Source organism: Varanus komodoensis, unplaced genomic scaffold (assembly GCF_004798865.1).
Source record: "Varanus komodoensis strain SLA01 unplaced genomic scaffold, ASM479886v1 scaffold3, whole genome shotgun sequence".
NCBI lineage: Eukaryota > Metazoa > Chordata > Lepidosauria > Squamata > Varanidae > Varanus > Varanus komodoensis.
In genome coordinates this window covers 15,825,289-15,842,746 of record NW_025335761.1, presented here as the reverse complement: position 1 = coordinate 15,842,746, position 17,458 = coordinate 15,825,289, and the positions used below count along the sequence as shown (strand labels likewise).

General features: G+C 50.1%; 1 protein-coding gene across 1 annotated transcript; it reads left to right on the top strand.

The window, feature by feature from the left end:
* Window positions 1-13,364: 13,364 nt before the first annotated feature.
* On the top strand, window positions 13,365-17,205 carry CCDC177 (coiled-coil domain containing 177). Its single transcript, XM_044435698.1, has 2 exons — window positions 13,365-13,590; window positions 15,350-17,205. The coding sequence occupies exons 1-2, from the start codon at window positions 13,365-13,367 to the stop codon at window positions 17,203-17,205; spliced, it is 2,082 nt and encodes a 693-aa protein (XP_044291633.1).
* Window positions 17,206-17,458: the final 253 nt, after the last annotated feature.

The following is a 17,458-nucleotide window of genomic DNA, read 5'->3' as shown; positions in this document are numbered from 1 at the left end:
AACTGAATTTTCCCAACAAAACAAAATAATAAATACTTTTATTTTTGGGATATTTTTTGGCAAAATACTCAAATTTGGCACGTCGTGATGCAGCCTTCCTTTTGGTCGCGCCCCCTGGAATGCCATCTCATACCCCCTGGTGATGCTGGGCCCCAGGTTGGGAACCCCTGGCCAGCAGCTCTCTGTGTCCCCCTGAGGTTCTCAAGCCCTGAGAGAAGGAAAGTGCACAGAGGAGTCTGAATGGCCTGATAGTGTGCCGAGTTCTAGGAACACTTCCTCAATGCCACAGCGAGGAGCATCTGCACCCTTGGAGCAGATCTGGCTGTTACCCGAGTCCGGGAAGCCTGGTAAAGCTTTGGTGCGTGACTTTGCCTGGTTTGCCTGGCCGATGCAAAGCAGTCCAGGCAGCTGCTCAGAAGGAGGCAGATTTATCCCAGGAACAAAGAGGACTATGCACATGCAAGCAAGCATGGTTTACATGCAGCACCTGCCTGAACTGCCCGGGTTCCTAACTTTTATACTTCCAGTTAAACATTGTATTCCCCCTCCCTCAGTGCTGCCCATTGTTCCAGCTCCAGGCTCCAGGCTTGTCTGGCTCCAACTAGTTCAGCTGCCCCATCCTTGCCTCTCTTTGTCCTTGGGAGGGGTCACTTCCCTGGTTTGTACATCGCTGAATATGTGATGAGTGCCTCTGAGCCTCCAGGTTTATGATTAAGGCGTATTCGGCTCTCATGGCTGAACCCTTTGCTTTTATCTTAACTAGGTGCAGCTCAGAGCCTATCTTCACACACAAATTAAAATTGGAGGCATATTCCTTCTGAACTGCAGACTTTGATCCAGGAAGCAATATTTGTGGGCGCCAACAGTGTGAGAGTGCGACCAAGCTGCTGCACTCCCACTTTCACAATATGCCGTCTATTTTTATCTTGGCAGATAGAGACTCATACAAACATTTCCAAAGCAATCCTGAACAGCAAATAGAAACACCTATTTAAGTCCCTGTGTGGGAGAAAGGCTTCTCGAACCACAGTTTCTCAAGTGTCCCAAGAGCCATGGGAGTAAATGAAGATTTAGTTCGGCCTTCCCCGAGCCAATTCAGAGGTGTTGGACTAGGATGCCCAGGCTGGGGGATGCTGGGAATTGTAGTCCAGCACCACTGGAAGACAGGCTGGAGAAGCCCAGTGTAAGCTTCTTAAGCTTCCTTGCCGGAGGAACAGCATTGCCAACCTCCAGCCTCACTGCCACCAGCTACCAGGTGTCTTCCTTTTCATGATTGTTGATAAGCAAAATGCAGCAGGTGTGGCCTTTGACTTTCCGCTTGTCTGCTACCCTGTTTGTCCTGAGAACAGCCTGAGAGAGGTTTTGAAGAGGTGTTCCCTTATTTTGCACTTCAGCTGCTTGCTTTCATGTGTAAACCAAAGCACAGGGAAATGGTGGTACAAATAACTGAGGGGACTAAAAGGAAGTTCAAGACTCCATCGCCTGCAGCTTGGCTCCTGTGCGGAGTTGGTGCTGGCTCCAGCCCTGGCCCTTGGGCCACAGCCTCCTTGCCTCTGTGAGTCAATGCACTCAAGCCCTGCTTCTTCTTCCATTTTCACTGCAGGAAGAAAAACACACCCTTTACATTTCTTTTCTCCCTGCGGTTTGCATTTCTCTGCCTTTCTAAATATTCAGCTAACCGAGCACAAAGCAGCACTGTGGTATACCTGCACTTTTTACGAGGTTGTGTTCTGGTGTCTTGCCATCCCAGTTTTAATATCAGGCTTTCCTTGCTCTAAACAATGGCAAGAAAAGGCCATGTAAACATCTGCGTATCTGAGTGAGGGATGGCAAGTGCATGATACATGCCTTTTGTGGAGAAGTCCTGCTTTCTCACTGCCATTGCCACCAGCTGCTCTGGCTCCTCGTCCTCCATCTTATCATTGCTACCACTCACTTGCCTGACAACTGTTCTCACCACCAGAGCCAGAGGGAAAGGCAGTGGTGAGATACACAGCAGAGGAGAACAGCAAGTTCAGGGGGCTGTTGTCAGCAGAGGACGAAAGAGGAGACGGGTCTGCATAACATCCACAAATGCTCATTTATATGTAGAGAGCCAGATTCAGAAATAAGTGCTACAATCTAAATAGGCATAGATTACATTTTATAATAGTTCTGAAGACTGTGTCCAGATGACCAGAGTGCTTGCTCAACCTGTTGATGGAAAACAATAAGGGTCAGTTCTACCTTCTTTTGGGTTTGGACTGGATAGCCTTTCAAATATGAGGTCACTTTCAAATAAAGGATTGTCTTCTGTCAGGTAGGACACAGGGCTGCTGTACATCATGTGGGAGGGTGTTAATGGGTGAAGACAATGTTGCTGGTCTTAGATTTCACAGTGTTTCTTATTTTAGAGTTCTTCAGATTGGCAAAACCCAACAGATTGGCAAAACCCAAGTCCCTCTTAAACATGAGTTGTCCACCAAGGGAGGGCAGTGTTCTTCCAAATAAGGGGCCTGAGTCTTAAACCTAGCACCTCTAGAAGAACTCTGCCTGAGTAAGGCCTGTAGGAGTTGAAGGCAGATAACAGTGACATAAGAGACATCTGAGTGTCGCGACCGAGCAGTCTTATGAAGGCAGCTGTGCAGCAGTAGACTTTAATACAAGCAGATGGTAGGTTTCTCACCTGCATTCATGGGAAGAACAGAAGAGAAGGGGTGGATAGCTTATTGGCTGGTGTGACACCAATTCAAGGTGTACCTTTAGGGTAAGGATCAGAGCTGGCTCCAACTCCTGGAGGCCCCTTAGGAAGACATGCCCTGTGGGCACCCTCCTTTCATGCATCCGTTGCCACCAGCTGTCTTGCTCCTCCTCTTCTTTCCCATCAATGCTACAGTCAGAATGTTTGACAGAGAGAAAAGCAATGGGCAAGTAGGCAGGGGCATCTGGTGCTCTCCTTCGCACCACCTCCACTGTCTGGGCCAGAGCAAGAAGCGGGTGTACCAGCAGGTTGGGAAGGTGAAAAAGAGGAGCCACTCCGAGGAGCTCTTGTTAGTGAGTCCCTGTTGGGATGGGGGCCCTCGGCAGGTGCCCATCCATGCCTGCCCTGCACAGTGGTTTCAGTAGGAGTGAATGCTTGGAGAAGGGAATTGGGGACCTACTGGCTCCATGCCAACTGGCACATGGTCATTGGAATTCATCAGCTGAGCTGACACAGGTCCAGGTGTATACAGTTCCCTAGAAAACTAGAATATGCATGGCATGTCAGGTGATCTGGATGCATTTGGTTAGGTAGGCAGGGGCTCTATGGTGCACAAGTTCCAATGAATACTCGGAGTGGAAAGACAGGCAGAGCTACTGAGCGCCTCTCCAGTGCTATCCTCCATGCATTTATTCCTCCCCAGAATGAACACCTATACAAGGCTCTGCTGTATATCGGACCATCCTCATTTTTATATACTTAACTGGCCTTTAAGATCATCAAAGGAGATGTTGCTGGTCTTGGGAAAGTCCAAATGAATCTTCAAATACAAAGATATGTCTCTGCATGTCCTTTAACATAAATTCTGGCAGCAGTGCCTTTGCCCCTCTCCACTCAAAGCTCCACATGCCTAGGAAAAGCAGGCAGCCTCAGGCTCAGGCTCCATTAGTCATGCAATCCTTTTCCAGTGTAATCCCTTTTCCACCTGGGCAGTCCACCTTTGCCTTAAGGAATGCTGTTATCTCTAATTGCAAAAACCACATTTCATATCTGTTAGATTTCTGCAACTCCTGGTTGTTATCTGTTACCCTAGCCTTTGCTTGGTCACGATGTTTGTTTCCTGATGACAATGATTTCTTAGTGTTTCTGTATTATCTGTATTATTCCCATTGCCCTCACCTTCTCACCCTTTCAGAATCTCATCACTGCCTTGAAACTTGCGTAGTGACTCACAGCTTCTAAAAGAAACCCTGTCTGTGCTCTGGGAGCTTGCAGTGGGTTTGTGCACCTCCACCTGGCAGTGCTGTTGTCAGGTTTGTCTCTGCAGAGAGGTTTTTCCTGGGTGTGCGGAGTGTACATTCTTGTGGGCTGCAAAACCACTGGTCATTCCAAAACCAAAACAGATTGTGATTGCATAATAATTTCGTATCAGGTTTTTCAGCACCTAGCCTATAGAAACCTCTCCCTTGTGCAGTTCAGGAGGCAGAAAATGTAGTTTCTTCAACAAATACTTGTTCATCCAGGCCTGTAATTAAATTAGTCATGCTGCTCCATTTTACTGCCCTTGCATTGCTCTGGATTATCATAAGTACTATTGTTATTGGAATTAGAATTACTTTAAAATTATAATTTACATGTGATTTTAATAGTAATATTTGAAATGTGATTTTAATATTGATAGGGATTTTATTATACCTAACAGTATATAAATACTACAAATACAATATAGTCCAGTATCTTGAGAAAAGACATTGCTTTTAAACTCAATCATTAGGGGCTTGACACACATCCATTTGTATGTAGGCAAAACAGCTTCTCCAACCCAGTATCCTCCAGATGTTTTGGGCTTCAACACCCATCAGTACCAGCTGGCAAGGCCAATAGCCAAGGACAGTGGAAGTGGTCCAAAACTACTGGGGAGCCCCAGATGTGGGAAAGCTGATCAAAACTGTTTGCTCCTCTAGCGAGGACAGTTGGTCCCAGAAGTAACTTTCAAGACCAGCCCAAGGAGAACACTTCTAAATCTCCCTCTTGAGCAGCAGGTAAAAAAACTTTTCAAGATCATTATGGCCACCTACTGCTTCCTTCACGTGTCCATGTGTGCTGCTCAACGTGCAAGTGCTGCAGCTTAGTGGCAGAGGACTGGCTTTGGATGCCAACGCACCTGCTTTGGTCAGGAGCTCTAGGTAGGGCCGAGGAAGAACATTTGCCTGAAACCCTGGAGAGCTTCTGGAAGGACCAAGGGCCTCACTCTGTATAGGACTAATTCCACGTTTCCTAGGTATCCTCTTGCCTCCCCTGTTAACAATCCCTGCATTAAGGGGTAGGGTTATATCCTTGTGCCTAATGTTTGGAGAGGAGAGACTGGATCCAAACCTGATTCTTGAATACATGCTTTGCATTCATGCATTTGTGGCTCTTCTGTGTCATCTTTTAATTCTCCCACTTGGTAAAAATGCATTTTTTAGTTTTAGTATTTTCTTGTGTGCTTGCTATTCTTGCTTTCAGAAGAAAATTGTTGGAAAGTTAGTTGTTAAGCATGTTAAAGTTAAGTACTGTAGTGTGATTTTTTTTCCTGATCAGCGAGTGCCCTCTAGTGAGGAAAAATTATTTCAACTCAGTACCTGTTAAACTGGGAAGTCCCTTTGATGGCTGCCTGCTCCCATTCCGCAAACGCCCCCCTTTAGGCCCAGATGTGAAATCTGAACCTGGCTCAGTATAAAACCTGTAGTGGGGCACCCAAAATTAGAGGCATGACTCTGAGGCATGCTGCGCTGATGGCAACCCAACCTTTCCTATCTTGGGGGCGCTGGGTAAGGCTGCCCTGGAGAAGGCCATGCAGACGGTCTGCAGCTGTCCTGCTCAGGTAGCTACAAGGGTGCTGTGGTTTATGGATTCTCTTTCTTCCCCTTTGCAAGGCCAGCAACAATCCTAGAAAAATGAAGCACTGGGCAATTCAACCCCTTGCCAGGATGCCTGGGAAAGACAGGGCCTTGCTGTCTTTCCGGGACTCTCTTCCTCTCTCTTGATTCAGGGAGGGAGTGATGGGTGCTACCCCACATCTTGGGTTCATTTATCCTCCTGTGTCTGGGCAGCATATGGGCATCCCTGACTGAAAGGCACTGACAGGATTTTGAGGGATACCCTGGCCGTGTCCCCAGATGTTGCTAGTTTCTTACTGTTTTCCCCACCTCTATTCCCATGCTGAGCATGGATAGCAGGGGAGCAGACACTCCTGCCTAGGGCTCAAATCGTGACATCCAGGTTTCCTCAGATGGCCCTGTCCTCCTCCCTTAACCACACTTCAAATCACAATTATTTGGTAGTTCCCCACCACCACCCTGCCCTTAATTCTAAAAGGTTGAAATACATCTCTTCTCCTCTGATATTTACTGGTAGGGAGAGCTTTACAATCAGACAGACTAGTACTTTTGTTTCTCACTCCATTCCTTTTGCATTTGGCTTTATCCACCACTGAAATGCAACCCAGAGAGCTTCTCCAAAATGGATTTTGGCCCTCAAACTGAAAGAGGTTCAGCACCCCTGATATGGTGGTCTATTCCACCTGTATAGTGGCGGCCTCTCTGGATCAGTATAAACAGAGCCCAGGATTACTCCAAATTACTCCCTTTCTGTACCCTGTGAAAAGTTATTCTCATGGGAGAATTCCTAACTTCTAGCACCAGCTGACCTTATCAAAACAGTAAAGCTGCTTTCAGAAGGATGCATTCTGCAGGGTCTACATCAAGAAGGATTTACCATGCAGACCGACTCCCAACTGCTGGGTAAGAGACCATCAGAAAGCCCCGTTTAGTTCACATGGTGCCTTTCCCTGAAAGGCTTGTCCACCTTCCTCTGACTTCTGCGGTGCTCCCAATTGCCCCAGAAACCTGCCAGCAGTCCATCATTGCTTCTGTAATTGCATTCAGCAAGGAAAAAAGCTTCAGAGTGGGGTGTTACATTGAATCACATCTGTGCATAAGATTGATGCAGCTGTCTGTTTAAACTATGGTGTACTTTAAGTACTGATCCAGTTGGCTTGTTGGCAGTTATAATGGGAACTGGCACAACTTCCATTTGTTTGTATGTTTGTCTGTTATATCGAAATCCACCTTTTCCTCCATGGAGTCCAAGGCATTGTACAGAATTCTCCTCTTCTTCCTCTCCATCCTGTAAACAATCCTTTAAAGTATGTAAGTCTGAGAGTCAGTGCCTGGCCCAAAGTTACCCAGTGAGCTTCATCGCTGAGCAGGGACTAGACCCCAGTTCTCCCAAGCCCCAACCCAGCAGTCTAGCAATTATATCACACTGGCTGACGGTTAACTGTGCTATCAAAAGCACTGGTTCAGTGCACCTTCCAGGCATAAAAATCTCCCGTGAGTGTCTTCAGATGTTTTGCACTACAATGCTCATAATCCCTGCCCATCTGCCATGCTTGCTACATCTTATAGGTTTACATCCCAAAACATATGGAAGGCAACCAGGGGAGAATCTACACTAGGGATTTTTATTGGAATTGTATCACCTGATTCGCTGATGTGTCACATGGCACACACCTTAAACCAACCTCTGCACACTGTCTCTACCATGATAACCTAGATTTCTTTAGATCAGTCATATTCAAGACTTTTTATATGTTGCATTTTTTCAATAGTACATATGTCAGTGTGTGCTAAACTTGCAGTATTGTTCAGGGAGGACAGGGTGCTGCAAAGGAAGAGCCCTGTTGGGCTTTTTTGCAACATTGTACAGGGGTACCTTGGCTCACGAACTTACTCCATTCCAGGACTCTGGTTGTGACCCAAATTGGCAGTGACCCAAGCTAAATTTCCCCATAAGGTTCAATGTAAATAAGGTTCATCCATTCTGTAACCATTTTTTTCAAATCAGAAAAATGTGAATCAGAAAAATGTGGACAAAGAACAACAAAGATCACAGCCATCTCCCCACCCCACCCCCCACCCAGCACAACCGAGATCGCGCCCATCATCCCTGCATGCACCCATCATCCCAGCGCACTGGGGGAAGGAGAGACAGGCACTCGGGTGGGTGGGGAGATGGTCACAATCGTGCTGGTTTGGGGGGGGGGGAGATGACCGAGATTGCGCCCGTCTTTCCTGCAGGAGCGCACCCGTGATCACGCATGTCTTCCCTGCACAAACACAACTGCGATCATGGCCATCTCCCCACTCAGGGGGGTGGGGAGATGCCTACGATCTTGGTCCCCACCCAATGTGCAGTTTGCGACCCACGTCAAAATTTTCATGAAATTTTTGTTCGCGACCCGATTTGGTCGTGAACCAAGGCATTTGTGAGCCGGGGTACCACTGTATTTGCTAATACACACGTGCAGAAGTGTTGCTGTGAATAGCAACAGAGCTCTCACGTGGCTTTAAGTTTTGGGTGAGGAACTACAGGCTGAAAATGTCCCATATATATGCCTACTCACAAGTATACTGCATTGCCTTCAGTGGCACTTACTCTGAAAGTTCAGCATGGGGGGATGAGTTGTTGTTTTAGCTTTCAAGAAGGAGCTATAACTTACTTTAAAAATAATTTCCATTCCTTCATGCCAGTGCACTGATATGGCGGTCTATTCCACCTGTGTATGATGGATTTTTAAAGGCCCTTTTTTATAAGAGCAATTCCCTTGCATATGTCACTTGTACAACCCCTCCTATTTTGCCCAAAATTGCATTTGTGTGTTATGCAAGATCATGTTTTCAACACAGTGAGAACAGCACTGTATTCATGAGGATGTGCCCCAAAACTGGTAAATGCTATTTGCAGAAATACTGCCACAGCACTCCCTGATGAATGCAAAGGGGCCTAGTGCAGATCCCCCCCCCCGCCCCGCGAGCCCAGACTGCCTATCTTTTTGTAGCCTGATTGTCATTGTGAAAATCAGGGGCCTTAGCAGGAAGCAATTCCGCTGACATGCATACTCTTTCATGGAGGCAATGCTGTAAACCAGACATAACCCAAAAATAAATGCCTAGAAAATCACTTTTCTGCTTCTGTGGGTTAATAGTTTAAGGTCTCTAAAAGACAAGTGCTGGTTTGTTCAAAAAAGCAAATAAACATGCTGTTTTGTGACGCTAACCAGAGTTTTTCTTTGTACAGCGACTGGGTTTCAGAGTCTCTATTGCTACCATACCAGTGCAGTAAGCTGTCAGTTTAAAAACAGACTCTACATGATGTTAAGAGGACAGATGTTTCTGTTTGTTTAGTATGCCTTGTTATTAGAACACTTAAAAATGTGTGTCAGACAACAGTTTTTCTTTGAATGATACACTTGGTATTTTGAGCTGTTGTTGAAAGAATCCAGGAGTTGAAAGAACCCAGGAATGAGGAAATATCTAATTAACATCCATGCAAACCTCAATGCATGCTGATTTCATGGGCAGCACATTTAAAATACGTTCAGCTGACTTCTGTGTTTCTGCAGGATTTACTCTTTGACATCTGGCGCACAGGCTTACTCCAAACATCATCAGAGTTCAGTGGATTTTCCTCCAGCAATCCCAGTGTTGGCAGTATTCCTAGATATCTATGGAGTGAAAAGGAAACATCTGTGTGGCACACACATGTGCACACACGCAGGCACTCACCAGCCAAAGGAAGATGATCCCATAAAAGGCAGAGGGCAGAAACCACTAGAAAACTGCCCGGAATAATTGCCTCCCCCCACATGAAATGAATGGATATTGTGGGAAAGCAAATATCAAAATGAAGCAATATCCCTCATATGTATTTTAAACTCCCAACATTTCCAAATAACCTGCAGATCTTGTGATGGGAATCCTTTCCTGGAGGAGGAGGATGTTGGGAGGTTTCCCCTGGCAAATGTAGCGTGTGCCCCAGTCCTTATTCTTGGCACATGGATAAGAAACCATTTAGGAGCCCTTCCTCCTGACTCCATTTAGTGTTGCAGTGGCATTCCTTGATAGAGGGGCACCCCAGCAAGCGGAGCTTCGAGGGTGGCAGCGCCCTGATTGCTTGGCTGCCCGATGCCCTATCTCCATCCTGAATACATTTTTTCCGGGGTTCTCAAGTGCCCTGGCCTACAAAGATCTGGCATGCCCAGCAACTTCCATAAAATGTTTGGAGTAAAGATTGGTAAACTGGATCTCTCAGCTTCCTTCTCCCCAACCTCTTTGCCCATTGGGCAGATTCACACAACAAGCAACTGTGTTTTTTTGTGTAAGTTGGTCAGTCATGTCATCCAAACCCTGTCATGGTATTGCAGCGTGATACATTTTGTTTTTAGAAACCACAACCAGAAACAACCATCCATTCTACGGTTTCTTGGTACCACAAAGGCTTGCTGCGTCATCCAAACCTAGAATGCACAAGGCCACATCATCAAGCCACTTGGCAAAAGTGACCCTTTGCTGCTCTTGCCAAGCAACCACCCAGAGAGCGGCATTAACAGCTGGGTTTGGGGCACCTGTTGGAGTCGTCCCCACCCTGCCCACTTCCTGCCCTAAAGACCTTTGGAGCAAGAGTGGGTGATCAGCTAGTTGGTGCTGGGAAAGGAGGAGTGTTGCTCAGTGGAGAGGGGTGAGAATCCCCTGGGTGGTAGCACCCAGTTGGGGGCTACACACCTCAGCGGATACCCCCTCTGCTGTGCTCCGTTCTTGCTCCCCCTATCCAAAAGGAGGTGTTGGGTTGGGGACGCCTCTCTGGCAAATGGGACTGAGAGAGAAGGAGGAGCAAAGAAGCTGCTGGTGCCAACCAGGCCTTGCTGCCCAGCGGATTCACCCCCCACTCGCTTCCTTTGGTGCCAGCAGAGGGGGCAGGGGGGATTAACTGAGTGGTCCTGCTCCTTTCTGCAGCACCACCCAGCTAATTTCCCAGTCCTTTTGCCTACGTGGATCAGGCCCCTGCCCCCACCCCCCGCCGACCAGCAATCCAGTGTCCCCTCCAGAGCAGGAGGGGAAGGTGCCTGATCAGCTCCGGTGCCCCCCCCGCCCCCGCTGCACTAAAGGGCATGAGCCCTGTTTGCACAACAGCCACGGTCTGACAGCCGCTGTGAGCAAACTGGCTCCTGAATAGAAAAGCGCTTCACTCCTCCCCACAGAAAAGCCTCCTGGGATACTGCTTGGAGGAATAAGAGGGAAGGAAATGGTGGAAGGGAGAAGAATCACCACCATAAGCCTGATATCTGTCAGGCACATTTCCACAAAAAAATGTGAAGCATGGACACCATACAGGGTTGCTCTTTGTGACATGTGAATCCAGCCACCATCTTCTCTCTCCTTGCACTCCTCCACTTAACTGGAGGAGCAAGGAAGCAGGTCCCTCAGTACTCTCATTGGCCAGTCCCTCAAAAGGCAACGAGCGGATTGGTTCAGCTCACCGCCACTCTCTTGGAAAATCCTTGGCTTGAAAGCAGCACCAGTTGCCTCAATTGGCCAGCACAGCACTTTCCTTCATTGCGTTCCAGGTCTTGCCCACATCACTACTGCCGCCCTGCTGTGGGCCCTCTGGAGCTGCATGCCTAATTCATCTCCAGGTGGGACTGGGAAGATTTCTGCCTGAAACCCTGGATGGGCCAGCAGCCTGCTTCAGCATCCCACATTCCAGATGAGCTATGAATGATTTGCTATCACCCTGTCTATGTGTAAAAGTGCAGACCTGGGGGTGTGTGTCTTTGTTTGGCCCCTGTGTAGGTGCCATCTAGCTGAATTGTCCTGAAGCAAACGAGGAGAAGGTGTAGTCAGTCTCCTACTGTAGTGAATTTTACGGCAACCTTCTTTAACCCGGGAAGGATGGGAAGAACTGCAGCAAGGGAAGAACAGGAGGTCGAGGTGGACTAGTTTATAAGAACAAACATTTGAGGGAAAGAAAAGGTGGTCTTTTCTAAAAAGAGAGAGAGTCCCTACTTCTCTGCCAGGAAAACATTGCTGGAGCTAATACATAACAAGGGACAGTTGAAGTCACCTTTTGTATTATATTACCTTTTATTGGAGGCAAAGGCCTAAATCATTCAACTGTAGTATTCTTGATCGTTTGTATGTGAAAGTTGGATAGTGAAGCAAGCTGACAGGGGAAAAAAAATGATGCGTTTGGAACATGGTGCAGGAGAGGAGCTTTGTGAGTGCCCTGGACTGACAGAAAGGTGAACAAGTGGTTTCCACATCAAATCAAGCCAGAGTTTTTCTTAGATGCAAAAATGATGAAACTGAGGCTATCTTATTTTGAACAGTTCATGAGAAAGCAAGACTCACTGGAGAAGACAATCATGCTAGGGAAAGTCAAAGGCAGAAGAAGAAAAAAGAAGGCCAAATATGAGATGGACCAATTTCGAAAAGGGAGTCGCAAATCAAGAGCTGAGCAGGGCTGTCAAGGATAGTCCCAGTCACAACACAGATTCTTATGGTGTATCACCATTGGGAGAATTTACTATTTGTTCTTACCTGGATTGGTTTGCCCAAAGAAAAAGGGGGCATTGATAAACAGGAGAGGTTAACAGAAGTACCCTGCCACACACACCTTGACACTAGGATTAGGAATTGTAGCCATAAATGGCCTTCTCCTCCATGAATTTATCAAGTCCACTTTTAAAGCTGCCAAATTGATGGCGGTCACTACATTTTGTGGAAGTGAATTCTACATTTTAACTATGTGTTACATGAAGAAGTACTCGCTTTTATTTATCCTGAATCTTTCACCAATCAGCTTGGATATTTTGTGGTATTGCTGTCTTCATGGATCACTGCCTTGTCATGACGAAGGGGAATTCTTTGTAACTTGGGTTTTATTAATATTTTACATGTCTGTAAACATTTTTTAAAAATATCCTAACAATACAACCAGATAAAATGCTGCATTGTTATATCCATATCTTGAGAGGTTTGGCTCTGGCTTATTTTGTTTGAGCAATTCAACTCAATAATTCTATGGAAAAGACAGCAATATCACAAAATATCCAAGCTGATTGGTGAAAGATTCAGGATAAATAAAAGCGAGTACTTCTTCATGCAACACATAGTTAAAATGTAGAATTCACTTCCACAAAATGTAGTGACAGCCATCAATTTGGCAGCTTTAAAAGTGGACTTGATAAATTCATGGAGGAGAAGGCCATTTATGGCTACAATTCCTAATCCTAGTGTCAAGGTGTGTGTGGCAGGGTACTTCTGTTAACCTCCCCTGTTTGTCAATGCCCCCTTTTTGTCAGCTTTCACCACCTGAGTTCAGTGTTGGAGTAATGACTGAAAAAACTTACTTGCCACCCAGATCTGTACTTAGAAAGATGGGGAAAGGGATGGCAGCTATGATCAGGGAAATCCCAGGCTCAAATCCTGCCCCAATACCAAACGGACCTAAACTATTTGTTTGCATGTTCAGCCCCTGCCCCAACTGCAATATGGAGGCACTTTCACTGGCCAACCTTACCAGGCTGTTGTAAGGATTGCTCTGGTATTAAACATAAAGCCCTCTTTAAAAAACTGGAAGGGGCTAAAAACGATCCATTGCATTATGTTTAAACTGGTGCGTAAGGGATACTTAAAATGCAGATGGAGGGGAAAATGCCAAGGAATAATCCTAACATGTTTAGTCCACTAAAAAAAAGTCCAGCAGCCGCCACTATTCTCCAGCCAGACATTTTTCTGTCTTAACGCACAAAGGATTACACCCTTGTCTCCTTGGCGTTTCTCCTGCGGCTAGCTGGAAAATGCTGGGTGCGACGGGGCCTTTTTCCAGTCCAACCGTGCATAGGATCGCGCCCGAAATCCGCTCACCGCGTGATCCACCCCGCTCTCGCGTCTCCACTAAGACCGCCAGCCAGAACGCAGCGACCCCAGGCGCTGTGCAGCTCCATGCGACCGTCTGTTCTTTCCTGCCGCCCGCACCTCCTCCTCCTCCTCCTCCTCCTCTGTGGTGCGTTGTGGTGGATCAAGGTTTTTGTTGTTGGGTGCCCCCCCCCAACAACACGCACACCCCTCCCGCCTGCCTGCCCGCCTGCCTTCCTCGTTTCCGCGCGGAAAACCAGCAGCGGTTTCGCCGAAGTCTAGCAGGAGCCGGCGCTCCGAAGGGAGGCGAGGAGAAATTGCCAGACTGAGGGCGCTCGGTGGTAGCCAAGATGAGAAGCCGCCGCGCTCTTCCTCCTTCAGCCTAGGAGGCAAAAGATAAACACGCACACGCGTAAAATGCTTAGGATTGCACCGCAAGCATCGCCAGCACGTCGCGCCCGCCCGGCCGCCCGGCAAGACCCTGCGCGGGCTCTGCTGGGAGCCATGGAGAGGCTGCCGCCGCTCCCGGTGACCTGATCTGCCCTCTTCTCCCCGCTCCCGGGATTCGTTTTGCTCCCTCGGCCGGCCGACGAGGGGAAGCCAAAGCCCCGGGAGCCGCCAGCCGCCGCCGCCGCCGCAGCCCTGACAAGCCGCGCACACCAAAGCAGAAGCGGTGAGTGGGGGACGGGGCGGAGATGCTCGCCCGCGGCGCACGGATCGTCCCGGTGATGCTGCCTTGGGGGCCGGCGGGAGGGCGACATGCTTTGGGGACGGGGGGTGGTCTGCTACGCTTCCTCCGACGCGGGAGGAGGAGGGGTGTTCCTGGGGAGCGGGTCGGCATCCGCGACGCCAGGGGCGCTTGGGCAGACTCGGAAGAGCGCAGCATCCCGGACTCCCCGCGAAGAGGCTGCGTTGAGCCGCGGCGAGCCTGGCCTTCGCGCGTGAGTGCCGCGCCTCCGCGGGGGGGGGGGGGGCGCAGGGGCCCGCTTCCTTCTGGGGCCCCCGGCCCTCGGCGTCTCTTCCCCCGAAGAACTTCGCGGCTGCTGCACGGCCCCGCGGGGGTGCGGGAGGGGCGCTCTCCCAGCCCCGCCCCCCCGAGCCTCTGTTATTCGGGGGCCGGCAGGGGAGGGCGCAGGCACGCTCCGCGGCCAACCGCGTTCGCCAGGGCGGGCGGGGAGGAGCTGCGTGCGCGTTGCGGTGTGCGGGGAAGGCCAAGGTGAGCCAGCCGCCTTCTCCGCCGCTGCCTATCAGGAGCCTTTCATTCTCCTTGTCTCCAGGACACCCCCTCCACCACCACCACCACCACCGCAGATTGGACGGCAACGCCCTGCCTTCCTGCCCATGGGCGAGTCAGGCTGGGGATGCTGGGTGCTGTGGTCCAGCGCATCTGGAGGGAGCCCATTTGGGCAAGGCTGATTGAGGACTCCGTGATTTCCGGGCAAATCAGGACGGGATCGTGTAATAAGCGGCACGCTTCCACCCTCCCTCCCACCTTTCCACTGCCGGTCATGTTGCCCCTGCAGTGGTCCTCCGGGCAGAGCTGCGGACTTGCCTCGGGCGCCCCTCCCCCTCCCGGGCCTGGCGCTGCAGAGCCCCTGTGGCTGAGCACGAAATCCCAGCGCGGTTCTTGGGGTTTATCTCACGGTGGATCCTGCGGGTTTTGCAACACTTTGTTTTTCTTTCAGTTCAGGTGCGAGGAGCCAGGCAGCGATGGTGGATCCAGCGGTGGATCCAGGGGGGGAGAAACGCCCCGCGGACCCCGGGAGCGCTGCGAGTGCAGAAGCGGCCGCCGGGGCCGAGGAAGCCGCCCCGCCGCCGCCCGCAGCAGCAGCGGCGGCGGCCCCTTCCCAGGCAGCAGATGCTGCAGCTCAGCCGCCCGCTCCTCCCTCCCCCGCCCTGGCGGCGGCAGCGGCTCCTCCCATCCAAGATGTGGAGAAACTCCGAGAGGAGTCACCGATGCTGCACCTGGATCTGTACAACTTCGACTGCCCGGAGGCTGAGGGCAGCCGCTACGTGCTCACCAGCCCCCGCTCCCTGGAGGCGTGCGCCCGCTGCGCGGTCAAGCCGGTGGAGCTGCTGCCCAGGCCCCTCAGCGAGCTGATCAAAGAGGCCCCCGGCAGGTCTATGCGGGTCGCCGCGGGCCTTTACGAGGTCTACGAGATGGACCGGCAGAGGAAGCTGCAGCAGTGCCGGGAGGAACGGGAAAGGATTATCCGCGAGGAGAAGAGGCGACTCTTCTCGCCTCTGCTGATTGGCAGCCTGCCCTCCTCCCCAGCCTCCCGGGTTGCCTTCAAAAGCGGCGGGGCCAGTGGGAGCTGCGGCGCGGCAGGAGTGCCAAGGGGGGGCGGTCCTCCCGCTCCTCCCCCCGCCGCTGGGGGCGCCAAGACCAAGAAGAGCCACTCCCTGGACTCCTTGCAAAAGAGGAGGGAGGGGTTCTCCACCAAAACCTCCACGGACTCAGGGGCCTCGTCGTCTTACAGTGGAGACAGCTTTAGGGACAAATGGCCTAAGGAGCAGCCCAGGACTAAGACTGTGGCAACCATGACCTCCCTGGTGGGTCGAAGTTTCAGCTTGGGTGACCTGAGCCATTCCCCCCAGACCACCAAGAAGGTCGAGCAGATCGTCAAGGAGGTGAAGAAGAAGAAAGGCCTCAAGGAAGTGTCTGAGAGGGACCGAAAGATTGCTGCTCTGATGATAGCCAAGCACCAGGAGGCGAGCATCCTGAATGAGCAGCGGTACAGTGCCCACCTCCAGTGGGACATCCAGAAGCGGCAGGCAGAGCAGAGGAGAGAGCAGGAGGAGAAGGAGAAGCAGAGGGCCTTGCTGCAGTGCCAGCACATGTGGGAGACCAACCTGGAGAAGCGGCGTTGCAAGCTGAGCCACGAGCAAGAGATGGCTGCTCTCCTGAGGCAAAAGCAGAGCTCCCTGGAGGAAGAGAAGTGGCGGGAACAGCTGGAAAAGCAGGAGAAGCTGAAGAGAGAGCGGCTTGAGAAGGCCATTCACGAAGACAAGAAGAAGAAGCGCCACCAGGAGCACAATCTGAAGACTCAGGAAGAGAGCAAGAAGGAGGCCACTGACCGGGAGGTCCAGCTGCTGCAAGAGAAGCTGTCCTTGGCAGCTCAGAAGAAGCTGAAAAGGGAGCAGCTGCTGCAGAGGGAGAAGAAGCTGCTCAACCAGGCTGAGAAGCGGAAGCATGAGGCCATCCTCAAGGAGCTAACCAAGCAGGAAGCCGAAGAGAAGGCCACGCTGCGGGCCTCCCTGGAGGGGAGCTGGAGCAAAGCTCAGGGAAACTATGAGCAGCTCATTGAGAAGAGGAACCAGGAACTGAGGGAGAGGGCTAGGCGGGAGGAAATGCAGAGCCAGAGGGCTCGGTTGGCAGCTGAGAGGAAGGACAGGGAGCAGAAGGAGCACTTGAAGGCCTTGGCCGAAGCATCGGAGAGGAAGCTCCAGCATGCCACACAGGTGGCAGAGGAGGTCGTCCAGCAGAAAGCCCGTAAAGTGGTCCAAACTCGGATGGAGAAGGAGAAGGTGCAGAGAGTCAACAAGAAGAAGGTGGAACAGTGTGAAGATATTCGGCGCAGGGAGATTTTACAGTCTATTGAGAGAAAGTTAGAACGGAGTGAACAGATTTGTAAAGAGAAAAAAAGTGTCCTGGAAAATGCCAGATCTGTTGCTCGGGCATCTTTCCATGTCCGGGAAAAAGTACGAGAAGAGATGAACATGCGCACCTTTGACAAGATGGCCTTTGAGGCAGAATTGCAGGCTGGCCTAGTTAAAAAATAAATGTTTGTTTCTATTTCAGATTAAGTGGGGACATGTCTTCCGATGCCCATTGTAAAAAAATGTTTAAAAAACCTCATTATTTCAGAGGAGCACACAAACTCTGGCAGCTACTGCATTTTCAAAAGTGCTTTTGTTATACATATGTAAAAATCTGTTTCAACTGTCCATACAGAGGTAAAGATGTATCCCATCCTTTGTTGAATGAAACAGTGTTTACAAGGAATAAAACAGGGACAAACACATTTTATACACT